Raw genomic sequence first — 13,888 nt, 5'->3', positions numbered from 1 at the left:
TATATATTCACACACACGCGCGCGCACACACAAAAAAAGTCTTTGATAGGCTTTCTGTGTTCTAGTAAAAATAGTTGGCAGCTGCAATCTGTGAGACCAGAACTGGCTTTTGTGCTGCCTGCGATGCCCCACTGCAAATAGTCTCTCAAAGGCAGACGCTTGTATTTATCTGGCAGGTCGAGCTAGTGCCTGCCTGAGACAGAAATAACCTCCCATTGGGACACACACAGAGCTCGTAGATTTTTTGCCTGGACCCTGCAGAAGAGGAAGATCCTTGAGGCAAGTTAGGTAGTTTGATTTTTGCAGAATTCAACGTTATCTGAAGTCGGAGGGAGGGAGAGAGAGAAAAAGAGAGAGAGTATTAGTGGAGAACTGTTGGTTTTGATCTTGTGTTTAAAGAAGATTCCTCTGGACAACTCAGCTGCCACAAAACCTGGATAGGCAAGTGTATTAGGATGGGAAAGTCTGACGCAAATCAGAATCACAGACTGGTTGGGGTTGAAAGGGACATTAAACATCATCTCGTTCCATCTCCCTGGCATGGGCAGGGACACCTCCACCAACCCAGGCTGCTCAAAGCCCCATCCAACCTGGCCTTGAACACTTCCAGGGAAGGGACACCTATAACTTCCCTGGGCAACCTGGGCCAGGGCCTCACCACCCTCAGAGTGAAGAAATTTGGGTGATCTGCTTTTATGATGAGTCACCTAAGAAAGACCTCCAGTTTTTTCTGCTAATCTACCCACCCATGTTCTCTTGGCTTGTAGCTTCCTGCGGCACCTCTGTGTTTGGGTTTTCCCAACCAGAGGCACCTCACTGCTAGGTAGGGAGTGTGTATGGTTTGCATCCACACAGCAACTCCGCTCCTCCACCAGCACTTGTGGCCCCGTGATCCTATTGCCAGTTACACTTGCAGGCTCACAGCACTGACTTTTATGTATATTTTATGTATACGTGTAATACTTTTATGTATGTTAAAAATAACTTAAATGCTGTAAAGGAACGGAATTTCTCCTTATAAAACAGAACATAAAAGTGAACATGTGGCAGCTCTTAAAGACATGGCAGCTACAAGGGAGTGCTCTAACATCACTGAGAAGAGTATAGTAAGAACACCTGCAGACCAGAATATTACAGGGTGACTGACAGCATTTGCTTTTATCTTGCAATTACAGTAAAAGTCTCCAGTTTTAGTAACCAACCATCTAATCTCCTGAAAGAGACAGGTCAATATGTGCATTTTAAAACAAACTTACTGTTAAAAACATTACGGCAACTGCCTGCAGTAGTGAAATGCCTTGGATTTCAGTTGTAGTATATTAGGTAGGGATTTTTTTGTACTTTTGAGAGTTTTTTTTGTTAACACCCATGATCTGGGTTGGGAATGTCTTAAAACGCAAATGTTTAGAAATAACATGAACTGCAATAAAAATCCCATTCTATTTATTACACCTGGCAGTAAGATAGGGAAACATTAGCTTATGTTGGAGCACTACTGCTGTGGGGTTTGTGTTCAGCGGGAAGCTCCTCCAACCAAGGCTCTTGTTGGGTTCCCCAGCAGGAGCTCCTCAGCCACATCCTTTGGTGTCTTCCATCAATGTGGCAGGAGGAGGGGATGAGAACCATGTGCCCATGCATTTTTGAGACAGCAGAAGAGGCTTATCTCAACATCTACTTTATTTTTGTTCTGTATTATCAGTTTTAGTTATTCTCGCTTCCTCTTTGGAGTTTTCCCCAGCGCAACAGCCTGTGTCTCCTAACGTTCCCTCTCTTTCCAAAATGAAAACATCAGCTACAAAAGCTTTTCAGATCAATAACAGTGAATTAAGCACTTCTTATAGAAAAATGTATGATAAAAGATTTAATTATGTTGGCCAAGTAAATCTTGTTCTAAAGTGACATGGAACCAAAAATTTAGGAGCACTGTGTATTTTACAGCCGCATAAATCTGCTTGAACAACAGATGCTATTATCCAAGCACTTTAAAAATAATGAATCTGCCTTTGCCACAGAGTGAGGCTCGTTTGCATATGATACGTTCAATCTCTGCTAGCAGAAACTAAACTAGGAAGGCCTTTGAAACAGCTTCACATCGGTGTTTCAAATGGAGCCGCTCAGTGACTCAGAAGGCTACAAATCTGCAGGAGATCTGTGGCTTGCTTTGGTTTTGCTGCAGGGCTTGAGGTCCTTCGCTTACCTCTCCATCTTTGGATTCCAGCCTGAGCTCTGTCCTGCACGTGGCTTTCAAGCTGCCGGCCTCGGCGTTGATCTCGATGCCTTTTGGAGCCTCCATCACCAGTGCGCGCGTAGGCGACTCCAGTCTGTAACAGAAAGGGGAGTTACAGAGCTTGGTGGGTTGAATATTTGCGCTTAATCTCAGGCTGTCGTTTTGCACAGCCTGACTGCCCATTGCACAGCACCTTGGGACCTGCTGATGTTCACATCTGGTTCAGTCAGTGGATAGAATTCATCCACAGTGCGGTAAAACACATCACAAATCCAATCTGCTAACATCTCACATCAGCTTTGCCATGCTGTAAATGCTGGGACAAGATGCAAGGTGCAAGAGCTTCCCCATGATCAACTTGCTCATATGCAAGATGAGAGGTTTGGAAGGGTTTAAGAGCATAAGGAAGTCAATGAAAAAAGAAGGGCTGAAGACCCCAAAATTTCTGGTGTCCACCCCTACACTCACATCCCAGTGCTCACAGCCAGGCCCCACTGTGCAGTGCTTCAACCCCTCCTACCCATGGATACAGCGCACAGGGACCTGACAACCCTGTTACAGCACCGGCTAACACAAACAAAGCTGTTAGATCAGGCAATTGGGGTTAATGCTGTAAGATGCAGAGCACAAGGTTCAGTCTGCCTCACTGATTATCCATTCACAGGTCTCGTATTATACTTATCTCTTCTTTATAATACAGTGTCTTATTACTTTCTGTATTGAAAATGATAATAAAAACCAATTCACCCTCTTTGGGAAAATCCTCTTAGTTGATTTTATCACCACTTATTTACTAGACCGTCACAAACTCTAGACTGTGATCTCAGCAGGTGAAGCAGGCTGACTGGAACAGAAACCCCTCTGCTTCCACTGCTCTGGTCAGGCAGCGCTGATGACACTGAGCTGACTCGGGCAGCTTTTAGGATTTGCCTGCATTACTGCAGTGGCACTTCAGCTGTTTCTCTGCTCTTCATATATAACCATTTGTGCAAGTAAGTGTGTTCTTAAATGGACTCCTGCTGGTACTGAGACAACATTACGGGAGACTGAGGGAATTCGACTGTATTTATTGCAGCCAACAGTTCAATAAAGTGAAGGCACAGTTCCCTCTGTGTGGCACTTCTCAAGTTATAACTTTCCCTCTTGTTGGTGTCTTCATATTGCTGCTTTTCAAACACCTTTCCCTCAAGACCCCAAATTCATCCATAATTTCTGGCTGACTCAACTAAATCTAAATTTCAGGGAGGAACTGAGGCATATACAGCCCAAGGAACGAGCACGGTCTCATGGTTAGCAGTCTCTGCACAACCTTTCTGAGCTGATTTTTGTTTGCTCTCTGCAGGGAAGCTCCATCTTACATGAACCTCCTTCTGATCCCTCCACTGGTATCACCCCTTGGCTGGTTCCTGTACAAGGAACCGAAGGTTAAGATGGCTGCTACGCACCATTTTTCCCTGATTGAACTGCAGATTGCACGGACGAGAAAAAGCCTGCAAAAAATGATTGACATTAAATAGTGCTACCTGAGATATTATTCCCTCTGACCTTCCAATTGCAATAACCGCCTTTCCAGTATCTGTTAGAATTTCTTTATGGTAAAAATAGCCACAGCACACGGTCTCAGGGCCCTGGCCCATGCACTCTGGTGGCTTTCATTACGGTGGCTTGACACGCCGTCTGCCCCACGTTTTCCCTGGAGATTTCTGCCCAGGGATACAGTACCCTCTCATCCTTGGTGGTGCAGCTGGTGTCTACCCTGAAAAAATGAAGGATGCTCTGCTTGAACCAGGACCCCAGGATCTGAGCTGCAGTGGCTGGGATACAGGCACTCATTCCCTCCTGCTGCCTCTGGATCCTCCAGAGAGTCGAGGCCAGTAACATCTGAAGTCACTGTAGGTAAATTCACCAGGGGATGTGTCCAAACCCCAAGACAGCTGAGCTAATCTGAGGATAAAGTGATTCCTAAGAACCATGGCCAGGTGACTCTTCAGCTCTCCAACATCTTAGTGACTCTTCAGTTTCTTTGATGTCTTGGCTGTCTCAATATATTTGTTCATCTGTTAATCTTGTAGCTCTTCAGCCCACTGAGAAATAGATCTTGTAAGTGCAAAACAGTGTTCAGACACCACAGTGCAAATGCACTGATTTGCAGCAGCAGCTCTCAATTCCTGCTCTGTACCAGAGCAGCCTCCCAGTCCCAGGCCAGTGCTTTACTGGAGAGTGCGGAGAGCGGGGAAATCGAGGCAGGGGACACACTCTTCTTGCATATCTTCCCCTGTGCACATGGGTCCCCATAATGTCAAATCAAGTTAAATTCATGCTTTGAACAAGCTAACAAGTACCCAGGAGTCCATTAAATAACACTGTCCCAAAGATTTATTCTCTTTTCATATCTAACACAGAGACTGAGTTGTTCTCCCTCCTCCATCCGATGAAAACCTACAGGCAAGATAACAGCATCTTACAAACACTGATGAAAACCCATGCAATTTTAGACACATCCTAATCACTCCAGAGCTTCTTGCCTTTTGGAGGCACAAAGGACCCTCTTGAGCACCTCCCGACAGTACACGGTGTAACATGGACAAGCACACAAGGCTGGGGCTTTGCTGCTGCTCCACAACCCACCACACTCCCTGCAGCACCATGTGTGTTTCTTGAAGTTAGCTGAGCTGAGCCCTACTCTGTCACCCTAAATCACCAGCTCAGACAGCTGCAATCTCACTGACAAGCTGAATTAACCAAAACCCATCCCTTTAATGTTAAAAATATCATTTTGAAGCCCAGGTGGGTTTTTTTTAGAACCTTAAAACTATGGAAATGAGTACAAGTACTATAACAGCATAGCACTGCTCTTCCAATGATGAGAAACTTGGGCTCGCAGCCCACATGGCTTTGTACTTGTGCCATGGGTTTGGAGCCTGACTCCTCTCTCTATCTTTGAGAGTAACTGGTGTAACTCAGTCTGTTTGCATGGGACTTCTGTCCCAATTTATGCTACTCTAAATGAGGACAGAAAGGTCTTAATAAAAATTCCTTGGCATTGGAGGGGCATATGATTGTAAGGGATTTAATTTGATTACTTTCTGATATCCTGAATGAATCCCTGAGACACCTGTCTTTAAACCAGGAGCTGAAAAACCTATGCAAAGCCAGAGAAAGCAGTTGAGGAGTTTACGCTCCAGGGGCTTTGAGTAATGTTTACCGAATACTTTCATTTGAAGCAAGTGTTTAAGAAACACTCTGCTTTTAAACCTAATTCTGTCTTCCAAAGCAGAACCAATTTGGAGACTAATAATGAAAGAAAATGATTTAGCGATGAACAGGTAATTTGTTCAAAATCAACATTTGTTTTCCAGTGTGATACTCCGGAGCTTGCAGTAGGATCCACATCTCCTGGTTAGGTGTAAGCCCGTACTTACAGCAGTAGGCTGGAAAGGCGGCTGCATGAATATAGATTGTTTCATTATTTGCTCCTGCTCTTGAATTTTCCATCTCAGCAATTGGTATATAAGCCCTTTTTATTGACCATGGGTGATGCTGATTTTTGCTCCAATATTTCTAGGACCATGTTCTGACCTTTCTCACAGAGCTGTGCAAGGAGGTGAATTCACTGCAACACACAGACTCACAGCACGCCGAATTCAGGACTGAGATAAGCGACTTCCTCCCACTGCTGTAAAGTTGCTCCTGTCCCACCTACAGTCTCCTAGTAGGAGGATGAAGAGACAATCTCCTGTCTGGGTGACTACCCACAACCTGGGAACCTCTCCTACAGATCCCAGGGTGCCATGTAAACCCAAAATTTTAAAAGACGCAAGTAAGAGGATTTTCAGAACTATCAAAGTACCCAGGTTCCACTTATTACAAGGGGCATTAGGTACTTCTGAAAATCCCATTGAGCACCTAAATGCCATAACAAATCTGACCCTTAATCTCTGTTCTTAGTTCTGCAACAGAGGTAATAGCACTTCCCAACTCCACAGGGAGGATGAAAAGATAAATATATTAGTGGTTGTGAAGCACTTACATACTGTAATAGCTGAGGCCACGTAAGTACCAGAGTCAAAGATAGACGGCTGGCTGATGGATAACTGATCTTTCTAAAGCTGCATTATTAGGCTCTTACCTTCACCAGAAATACTGTTAGTCTTGTTCCTCCCACTGAGCACACTCAGCCTGCATACCAAATGCAAGATTATGTATTGCAGGGAAGCCTTTCTCCAGCTCACCATGCTTAATGGACAGTGCTAACTCTCACTCAAACCTAGAACCGAAGCCCCTCACATTTTAAAGGGAGGAGATGGCATGCGCGGGTCTCAAAGTGAACCCCTCTCCTGCTATCGCTGGAAATTCTGACCTCCTGAGAATCAACAAGAGAGTAAAATTTACAGTGCCATCCGTGCTTTGCTTTGAAAACCTCAGCAATAATTTAAAGGAGGTCAACATATGAGTTTGGATTGTGGTTCCAGTGAAAGTCATTGTCTTGCAATGTTGAAGGATGACCCTCAACATGTGAAAGGTGTTAATGTGAGCTGGGGAGCCATTGCTGCCACTTCTTAATTTTTTTATTGCTTTTGATTACTTTTTTTTTTCCCCTCCAAGGAACGGCCCTAAGCTTCAGAATTTCTTGTTCCCAGCAGGGGATTTTTCTGCACGGGACACAAACTTTCCTTGCAGCATGGAAATGGAAAGAGAAGTTTACTCTTAGGAGGTGAGGAGTATATGATGCAGCAGTGTGATAACATGAGCTAATTTAATTTTGCTTAGAAACCTCTGGACTCAGAACAGAGCGTGTATTACTGCAGCTGTAGCCCATTATTTCTAATGACTCTAATTATTTCTTATGGTATCCATCTGACCAGCTATAAGATTTCACATTGAGCATAAAATTAGCCAATGTTACCACTGTGCCTGCTTACATCTCGTACAATTGGTAAATTATGCTAGCAAGTAAACGTGAAGCTCCATCAATTTGCCGGTAATGAACCAGTATCTCAGGTTGAAATTTGTTTTCACTTTTAACTCCCTTGTTTCAATGAAATCAATGGGATCACCCATTTGCAGTGACTTCTGACTCCATTATTTGTGTTATCTTCTATATATCTATCCATAGAAGAAAACACAATACTTTTCTCCCTATTAACTGGTAGTTAATTAGCTCATACTGAATTGCCAAGAAACCATGCTTAGTTTCTATTTCTAGAATGTTTGTAAGCTTTTTTTTTTTTTTTAATTGCCTCACCTTTGCTTGTAGTGGAACAGAAAAAGTTTGGGAGGAGGAACAAGAGGTTGGGTGTGGACTGACCTAGTGAAACCCTCAACTGATCGGAAGTCCAAGCAAAGTCTTGTTACGTCCCGAAAAGCAAAAGGCTCTGCCCTAAGCTCTACCTTTTGTGGTTGGATTTCCTTCCTGCTGGAAGGCACTGCATTTGCATGAGAATAAAATAAGCTAAAAAATATGGCAACAACACTGAGCCTCATATAAAATAGGAAAGAGAAAAAAAGGGAGCTGGCCTTAGTACATTGGAGCAAGAGGTTAAAATAAAAAAGGGAAAACATGCAAGGTCTTTTTCCAAGGTACCATGATTTTGACAAAATATGATGTATGTGGCACAGTACCAAAGCAGCAAGTACTTTGAGAGCTTACAGAAGAGATCATCGCTAATAAGAAAATATGTATCCCTGTTATTTATTGCCTACCATTGACATAAATCGTATTTTCAATTACATTTTAATGAAGCACACCAATTACTGTTTGAATGGGGACATCTGATTACAGTCTCAATCAACAGAAATAAATCTTACTTATGGAAGGTTTCCAGGGTATTTTCTTTAGGAGCATTAATTACAGAAGTAAACAAGGATATATTATTATCATGTCATCCAATTGTAAATCGTATAGCTGTAAATACAGTTTAGTTTGAGAGCCTGTATCACCATGCAGTTTCCAGGGTTTATGCTGCAAATCTAATAAGGGACAATTCCAGTGCAGCCATATTCTGAAACAGACTTTTATGACTGGGGGTCCAAAGCCCCATGTAATTCCTAATATGATCTAGCAGACAATGAATGAAAATTCATACAGCTACCATCCACAAACCATGGTTAATTCCTAAGGAAAATCCAGTTAAATCTGTCAGAGACCTGACAGGAGCAGAGGTCTAATGATGCTTTATTGGAAGTTAGAGTTTTCTAATTGAGTGGCAAGGGATGCAGCAACTTTGCTTCTCTGTATTTGGGCAACACAGACGCTAAAGAGATTTTGTACAAAGCTGAGTCGAGAGAAAAAGGAATTGAGAACATATATGAATCACTCTTCTGCTTAACATCACACATAAGCTTTAATATTTCACTGGAGAGGGAACCTAGGGCATGTGGTGCATGAACAGTCCTGCGTGGACTCTGCAAGGGCTGCAGCCCCTGATGGATGAAGGGATGGGTGAGAGGGGTGTGTGTGGGTAACCGAGTGCTTGCTCCATCCTCCCCTCCCGGTGTGCTGCATCTATCAAGTCCTGGCCATTTCTCCCTGCTTTGGCTCTGCTAATTCAATCTCAAGCTAATGGCTTAAATCTCATTTTACAACTTTCCTTTTCTCTCTTTCTTTTTTAAATAGTGCTCTTACAGCTGCAATACAAAAAGAAGTGCTTAATCACAAGAAGTGTAATAAATCTGCTGCTGGTTCTGCTAACTTCAGTTTAGTGCCAAATGAACCAGTTTATATATTCTTCACCTAGTTTGAGCTGCAGGTACTGTGTTTAATGAACTTTTCCTAAACAGAGTCCATGCTAAAACAATACTCTCCTGAGCATAAAATGGAAATATCTTAATATTTCATCAGAGAATTTTGACAGACAACTCAGAGAGGAGTTAACTGAGTAACTGGATAACTGAGTAACAGGAGCAGCTTGAAAGCATTAAGAAGCAGGTCAGAGTCGTCATTAAAGAATCACAGAATCACAGAATATCAGGAGTTGGAAGGGACCTGGAAAGCTCATCCAATCCAACCCCTGCCAGAGCAGGATCACCAGACCAGGTCACACAGGAACACGTCCAGGTGGGTTTTGAATGTCTCCAGAGGAGGAGACTCCACAACCTCTCTGGGCAGCCTGGGCCATGCTCTGTCACCCTCACAGTAAAGAAGTTTTTCCTCATGTTCACATGGAACCCTCTGTGCTCCAGCTTGCACCCATTGCCCCTTGTGCTATCATTGGACATCAGAGAGAAGAGCCTGGCTCCTTCCTCCTGACACTCACCCTTTACAAATTTATAAACATTAATTAATGGTCATTAGGAAGATGCTCAGCTAATATTGGAAGGAGATTTGAGTGGGTCCAGACAAATGAGGAACCAGAGGAGTTTGTAGGTATGGTACTGGCTTGCAGCACTAAGCAGGTGAGAACCAGTGTTGATTTTCCTCTGGAAAAAATGTCATCCTTCAGCAAGAGGAAAAGTTTGAGCACGCAGTCACTCCCAGCATACTGCAAATCCCCTGTTGCAGTCTTCCAGTGCACTGTGCTCTACCTGAGGCTTATTCAGAGCACTAAAAAGCAGCAAAACTAGAAAAACATGGATGAGTTAAAATACAATTGTAAATTCTTTGTGATTGCCTACCATGCTAGAGCATGGGAATTGCTGAGAGAGATGTAATTAAGCAAAGTTGTCCTAAATGTTTTAAGGAATTTTGGGTGGGTTTTTTTGACTTTTTAAGTAATCTCTGGAATGATTTACAAAAAGCCAAAGTAGTATTTAGAAGACAGAAACAGAGATCAAACAGTAGATATCAAATTAATCTAGGGCGAAAAATGTACTGTGTAATACTATTGGGATCTAATTTCATTATAAACTGGAGAAGTGGTGAGAAGGGGAGAGATAGTCAAAAAAAGTACAAGATTAATGTTTAACGAAGTGGAGGTATGGCTGAGAAAATTAAAATCATCTGGATAATTAAAAAATTCCATTGCTTATAAATCAAGGAAGGAAATTATCATAGAAACGGGGAGATAGTCAAAAGTGATGTCTGGTAAATACAGATGTGGTTTAAGAAGATGATCTGTTTAAGTGGCCAGAGAAGGGATTCAGGGATGCAAAATGAATTATTCCTATTTTAAGTGTAGAGATGACTGCAACTCCATTCTCCTCACCCGGTGGGTTGTGAGCAGATTGGTCTTGCTCCGAATCCCCACTGTGCCTGACAGACCTGAGCAGAGAGCTGAGTGCAGGATTACCCCCTCCTGCCGTGCTCAATCTTTCAGTCTTAATTGATAAACGGGAACATCCAGAGTCATTAACGTGCCATGTGGTGGGAAACCTCCACATAACAGGGGCTGGCTATGGCCAGAAGATGCTGAGCAGGCCCAATGCCACTGTGCACCACTTGGCACAGGTGTTATCAGCTGAGAGCTCGGTCGTGATTAATAAAACCATAGCGATGGTAGGTGGGACTGAGATCTGGCCTGTAGAGGCTAGCCCTGCACGTTATCATAATGTCTGCCAGGAATCAGCCACACAAGACAGCATGAAATACAGGAGCAAAGTCAGCTCTGGCTGGAGAAGAATCAAAGGACAGAAGTCCCCTCTCCTGGCGTGATCAGGAGCAGGACAATGACATTATCACCAGGCAGGCTGAGTAAGAGCCCTAACTAAGCCATAGCACTGCTACTGATGCCACTACCTGGAACTTAAAGCCTGTAATTATTTTTATTACCAAAAATCTCACCACCAAATGTCTCTCATAACAAGTTATGTGGTCTGGGTCAAAACTGGTCAAGCAATGGTCTGGAAATTCCTTCGTGGCTGTGTGTGTTAAACAGAGGGCTTGGCGCTGCAGCACGGCCATGCCTCTGCTCCCGCTGACCGCAGCTCCTCTGCGCTCCCGACGTGGCAAAGTAACAGACTCTGTAATTAGATATGCCCCATCTACTACCTCAGCCACCTTTTTTGGTTTTTTTTTGCTTGTCTGATATACCTTGTTATGTAATTTATTGCAATAAAATAAAACAAATGGAAACAAAATAAAATCCTCCGCCCGTCGGGTGCATTAATGAGCGCACTCATTTCACACATGGAGAAAAATAATTACTTTTTATGTTACCATAATTGCCTAAACCACAAACGCATTTTTCAGAAACAAAGGTTGGGCTGGTGTAAGTTTCTAATTACAGGTTGAAAGCTTCTAATTAAAAGGCATAAATTGGAAGAAACCCTTTCAAGCAGAATTACAGAAGAGGCTGCTAAGATTGGGTATTATCTTGACATACAGTCACCAAGCCAGGGAGGAGAAAAAGAAATAGAAACAGAGCATTGCAGCTCTTACACTGGGTCACTGACATCGCTTGCTACCTAATGTCTAACAAAGCGCTGCCATCAGGAACGCGGAGGAGATGAACACATCACAAGGTTGGTCTGTGGGGCCACCGAATTTCATAGCAACCCTGAGTCACTGAAGCAGGGAGAGGGCCACCTGTACTGCAGCCTGCAGGCAACAGCTGGGGCTTAAATGGGCTTCTTCCTGAACTTAATACTGGCTTCTGGATGGGGGCAGGAGGACAAAAGCCACCTGAGTTGGCCAAAAAGTATAAAACTCAATGGAAAGACGGTACCTGACTCAATGAAAACTTCCTAGAACAACACATAAAATATTTGTTAACATAGACATTATACAGTGCTCTACGTTGGGGTGACTTCCATGTGCAGTCAGTGGTTGACCACAATTTGGGACAACTCTCCACTACTTTAATGGCTTGTTCTTCTGCTCTACTTTGCAAGAAGACTGCACCATACAAAATTTTTTACCTTACTCTTGTTTTTCCAGGGACTTAAATAATCACGCTGAGCAGAGCAGCATGTCATCACTGACAGAAAAATCACTTTTCTAACAACCACAAGTACTCAAATGAGAGGATCACTGGCAGGGGTGCAGTGCTATGCAAATATTGCAGTCATTAGCACCAGTGCTTTGCATGCAGTCTTCTACATCAGAACTGCTTTACGAAGAGAAGAGATGTAGATCTAGATTTCGATTTTTAAATTCTTTTTGAAGTCTGTCACGGGATTTTTACCTGCTGTTTGGTCAGACATAAAGAAAAAGGGTCAGGTAGATTAGAATCTCACGTGGATAGCACGCAGGTTCAGCCTACAGTGCCTTCTGCAGTGATGATTTACTGCAGTGATTTATTCTATTCCTTCTAAAAAGATTGGACTTAATAGTAAATCACTTACGTTGAGAAATACAGAGATAACAAAACTTAAAAGGATTTGAAATGGTAGAATTAAAAAACCTGCTGGAAAAAAAAAGTGTCTGTATGCATCATATGGTGGTGATATCCTTTGGCAACATGTACACACTTGCCTAAGTGAATTTGAAGAGCTTATTTAGCATGACAAATTGGCTAAAACCTGATGGCAATTTCTGAAACCCCATTTATAGACCTTCAGACACTCATACTCCTGTGGCAAATCCATTCATTGTACAGTCAATTTATAATGATTCCACCAAATTAAATCTTTATTAACAAACTTATTGACTCTGGCTTTGACTTTTTGTCCCTCCTTTTAATTAACTGCACTAATGAGACAAGCAACATCCAATATAACAACTGACCAAACATTTTGTTTAAAACCTGCAGTTTTATTTCCAGCAACTTCACGAAAACTGAAGGCTGAATTGCTATTTGCTAAATGTCAATTTTCACACTCTGTTGAACCTTTTCTGAAGCTTGTCAACCACAAATCTGTAGTCATTTTTCCCCCCTCTTATCAGAGCTATATGGAGCATATAACAGGTTTTCAGTTACTTTTCATTTTTATGCAGAAGACGTACCATTTGCTGTCCTCAGTACACTTCACAAAATGGTAAATGTGCACAAATTCTAAATCTAAAGGGATGTATATGCCAATGCTGTGGCCTCTTTCACGGTCACAATTTACACCAGCAATACAGTTGTATGTCTGCATGTGTAAGGCCACAGAAATGACCCAAACCCCTCAAATCCAGTCCATTATTATGCAACAATACTATACCATCATTTTCTCAAACATGCTGGGCTCCTGCTCAGAGCTAGGGAGGAGTTTCACCCTCCAGACCACTCATTCACAGCCTTGCTCCCTGAGCAGAGGCACAATTCCTACTTCCAGCTGCAATTCCCTGCCCTGCTGCCTGGCAGACACAAAACAGCCCCCCTTAATCACAAGTGTACACACATCCCTGTACAGGCACCTACAACCATGTGCAGAGATGTAGGACTTGGCTCTCATGAGAAGAAATACCTTTTACAGTGTCAAACCCACTGGTAATTGCTAAATTTGACCCAACTTTTCCCGCACTTATCACTACTTGCTAAAGCTGGAACTGCAAAGAGGGATGAGAAAAGATGCTGCCTAGGTCATGATACTACCACTGAATAGGGCAATAACCAATGCCTAGTCTGATTTCTGCCATAAACCAGCCTGGAAGTCAGTTGCTCGTTCCTGTATCAAACCTAGCTGAACAGAAACCTGCCTTTTAACAAGACATACCATTTTTAATACGTACCCACCGATGTAAGATTCCTCTACATCCCTCTTTTATAGCACTGCTTCATAACCTATTTTGACAATTTGGGAAATACTTACAATATGCAATAGAGAATACAAATAAGTGAAAAATGAACACATCTTCTC

The 13,888-nt window shown here is 42.8% G+C and overlaps 1 protein-coding gene across 1 annotated transcript in view; it reads right to left on the bottom strand.

Annotated features, from left to right (window-relative positions):
- The window catches only part of LOC104546740 (delta-sarcoglycan-like), a 38,622-nt gene continuing 24,734 nt past the window's right edge, over positions 1-13,888 (bottom strand). The window contains exons 3-4 of the mRNA XM_010192206.1: positions 2,198-2,321; positions 1-319 (exon numbers count right to left, since the gene is read on the bottom strand). Of these exons, the coding sequence (XP_010190508.1) occupies positions 146-319; positions 2,198-2,321 (298 nt within the window). The 3' untranslated portion in view covers positions 1-145. The remainder of the gene's footprint in view (positions 320-2,197; positions 2,322-13,888) is intronic.

The sequence above is a fragment of the Mesitornis unicolor genome, unplaced genomic scaffold (assembly GCF_000695765.1).
Source record: "Mesitornis unicolor isolate BGI_N332 unplaced genomic scaffold, ASM69576v1 scaffold2169, whole genome shotgun sequence".
NCBI lineage: Eukaryota > Metazoa > Chordata > Aves > Mesitornithiformes > Mesitornithidae > Mesitornis > Mesitornis unicolor.
The sequence above is the reverse complement of the archived record's forward strand: the minus strand, read 5'-3'. Positions and strand labels throughout refer to the sequence as shown.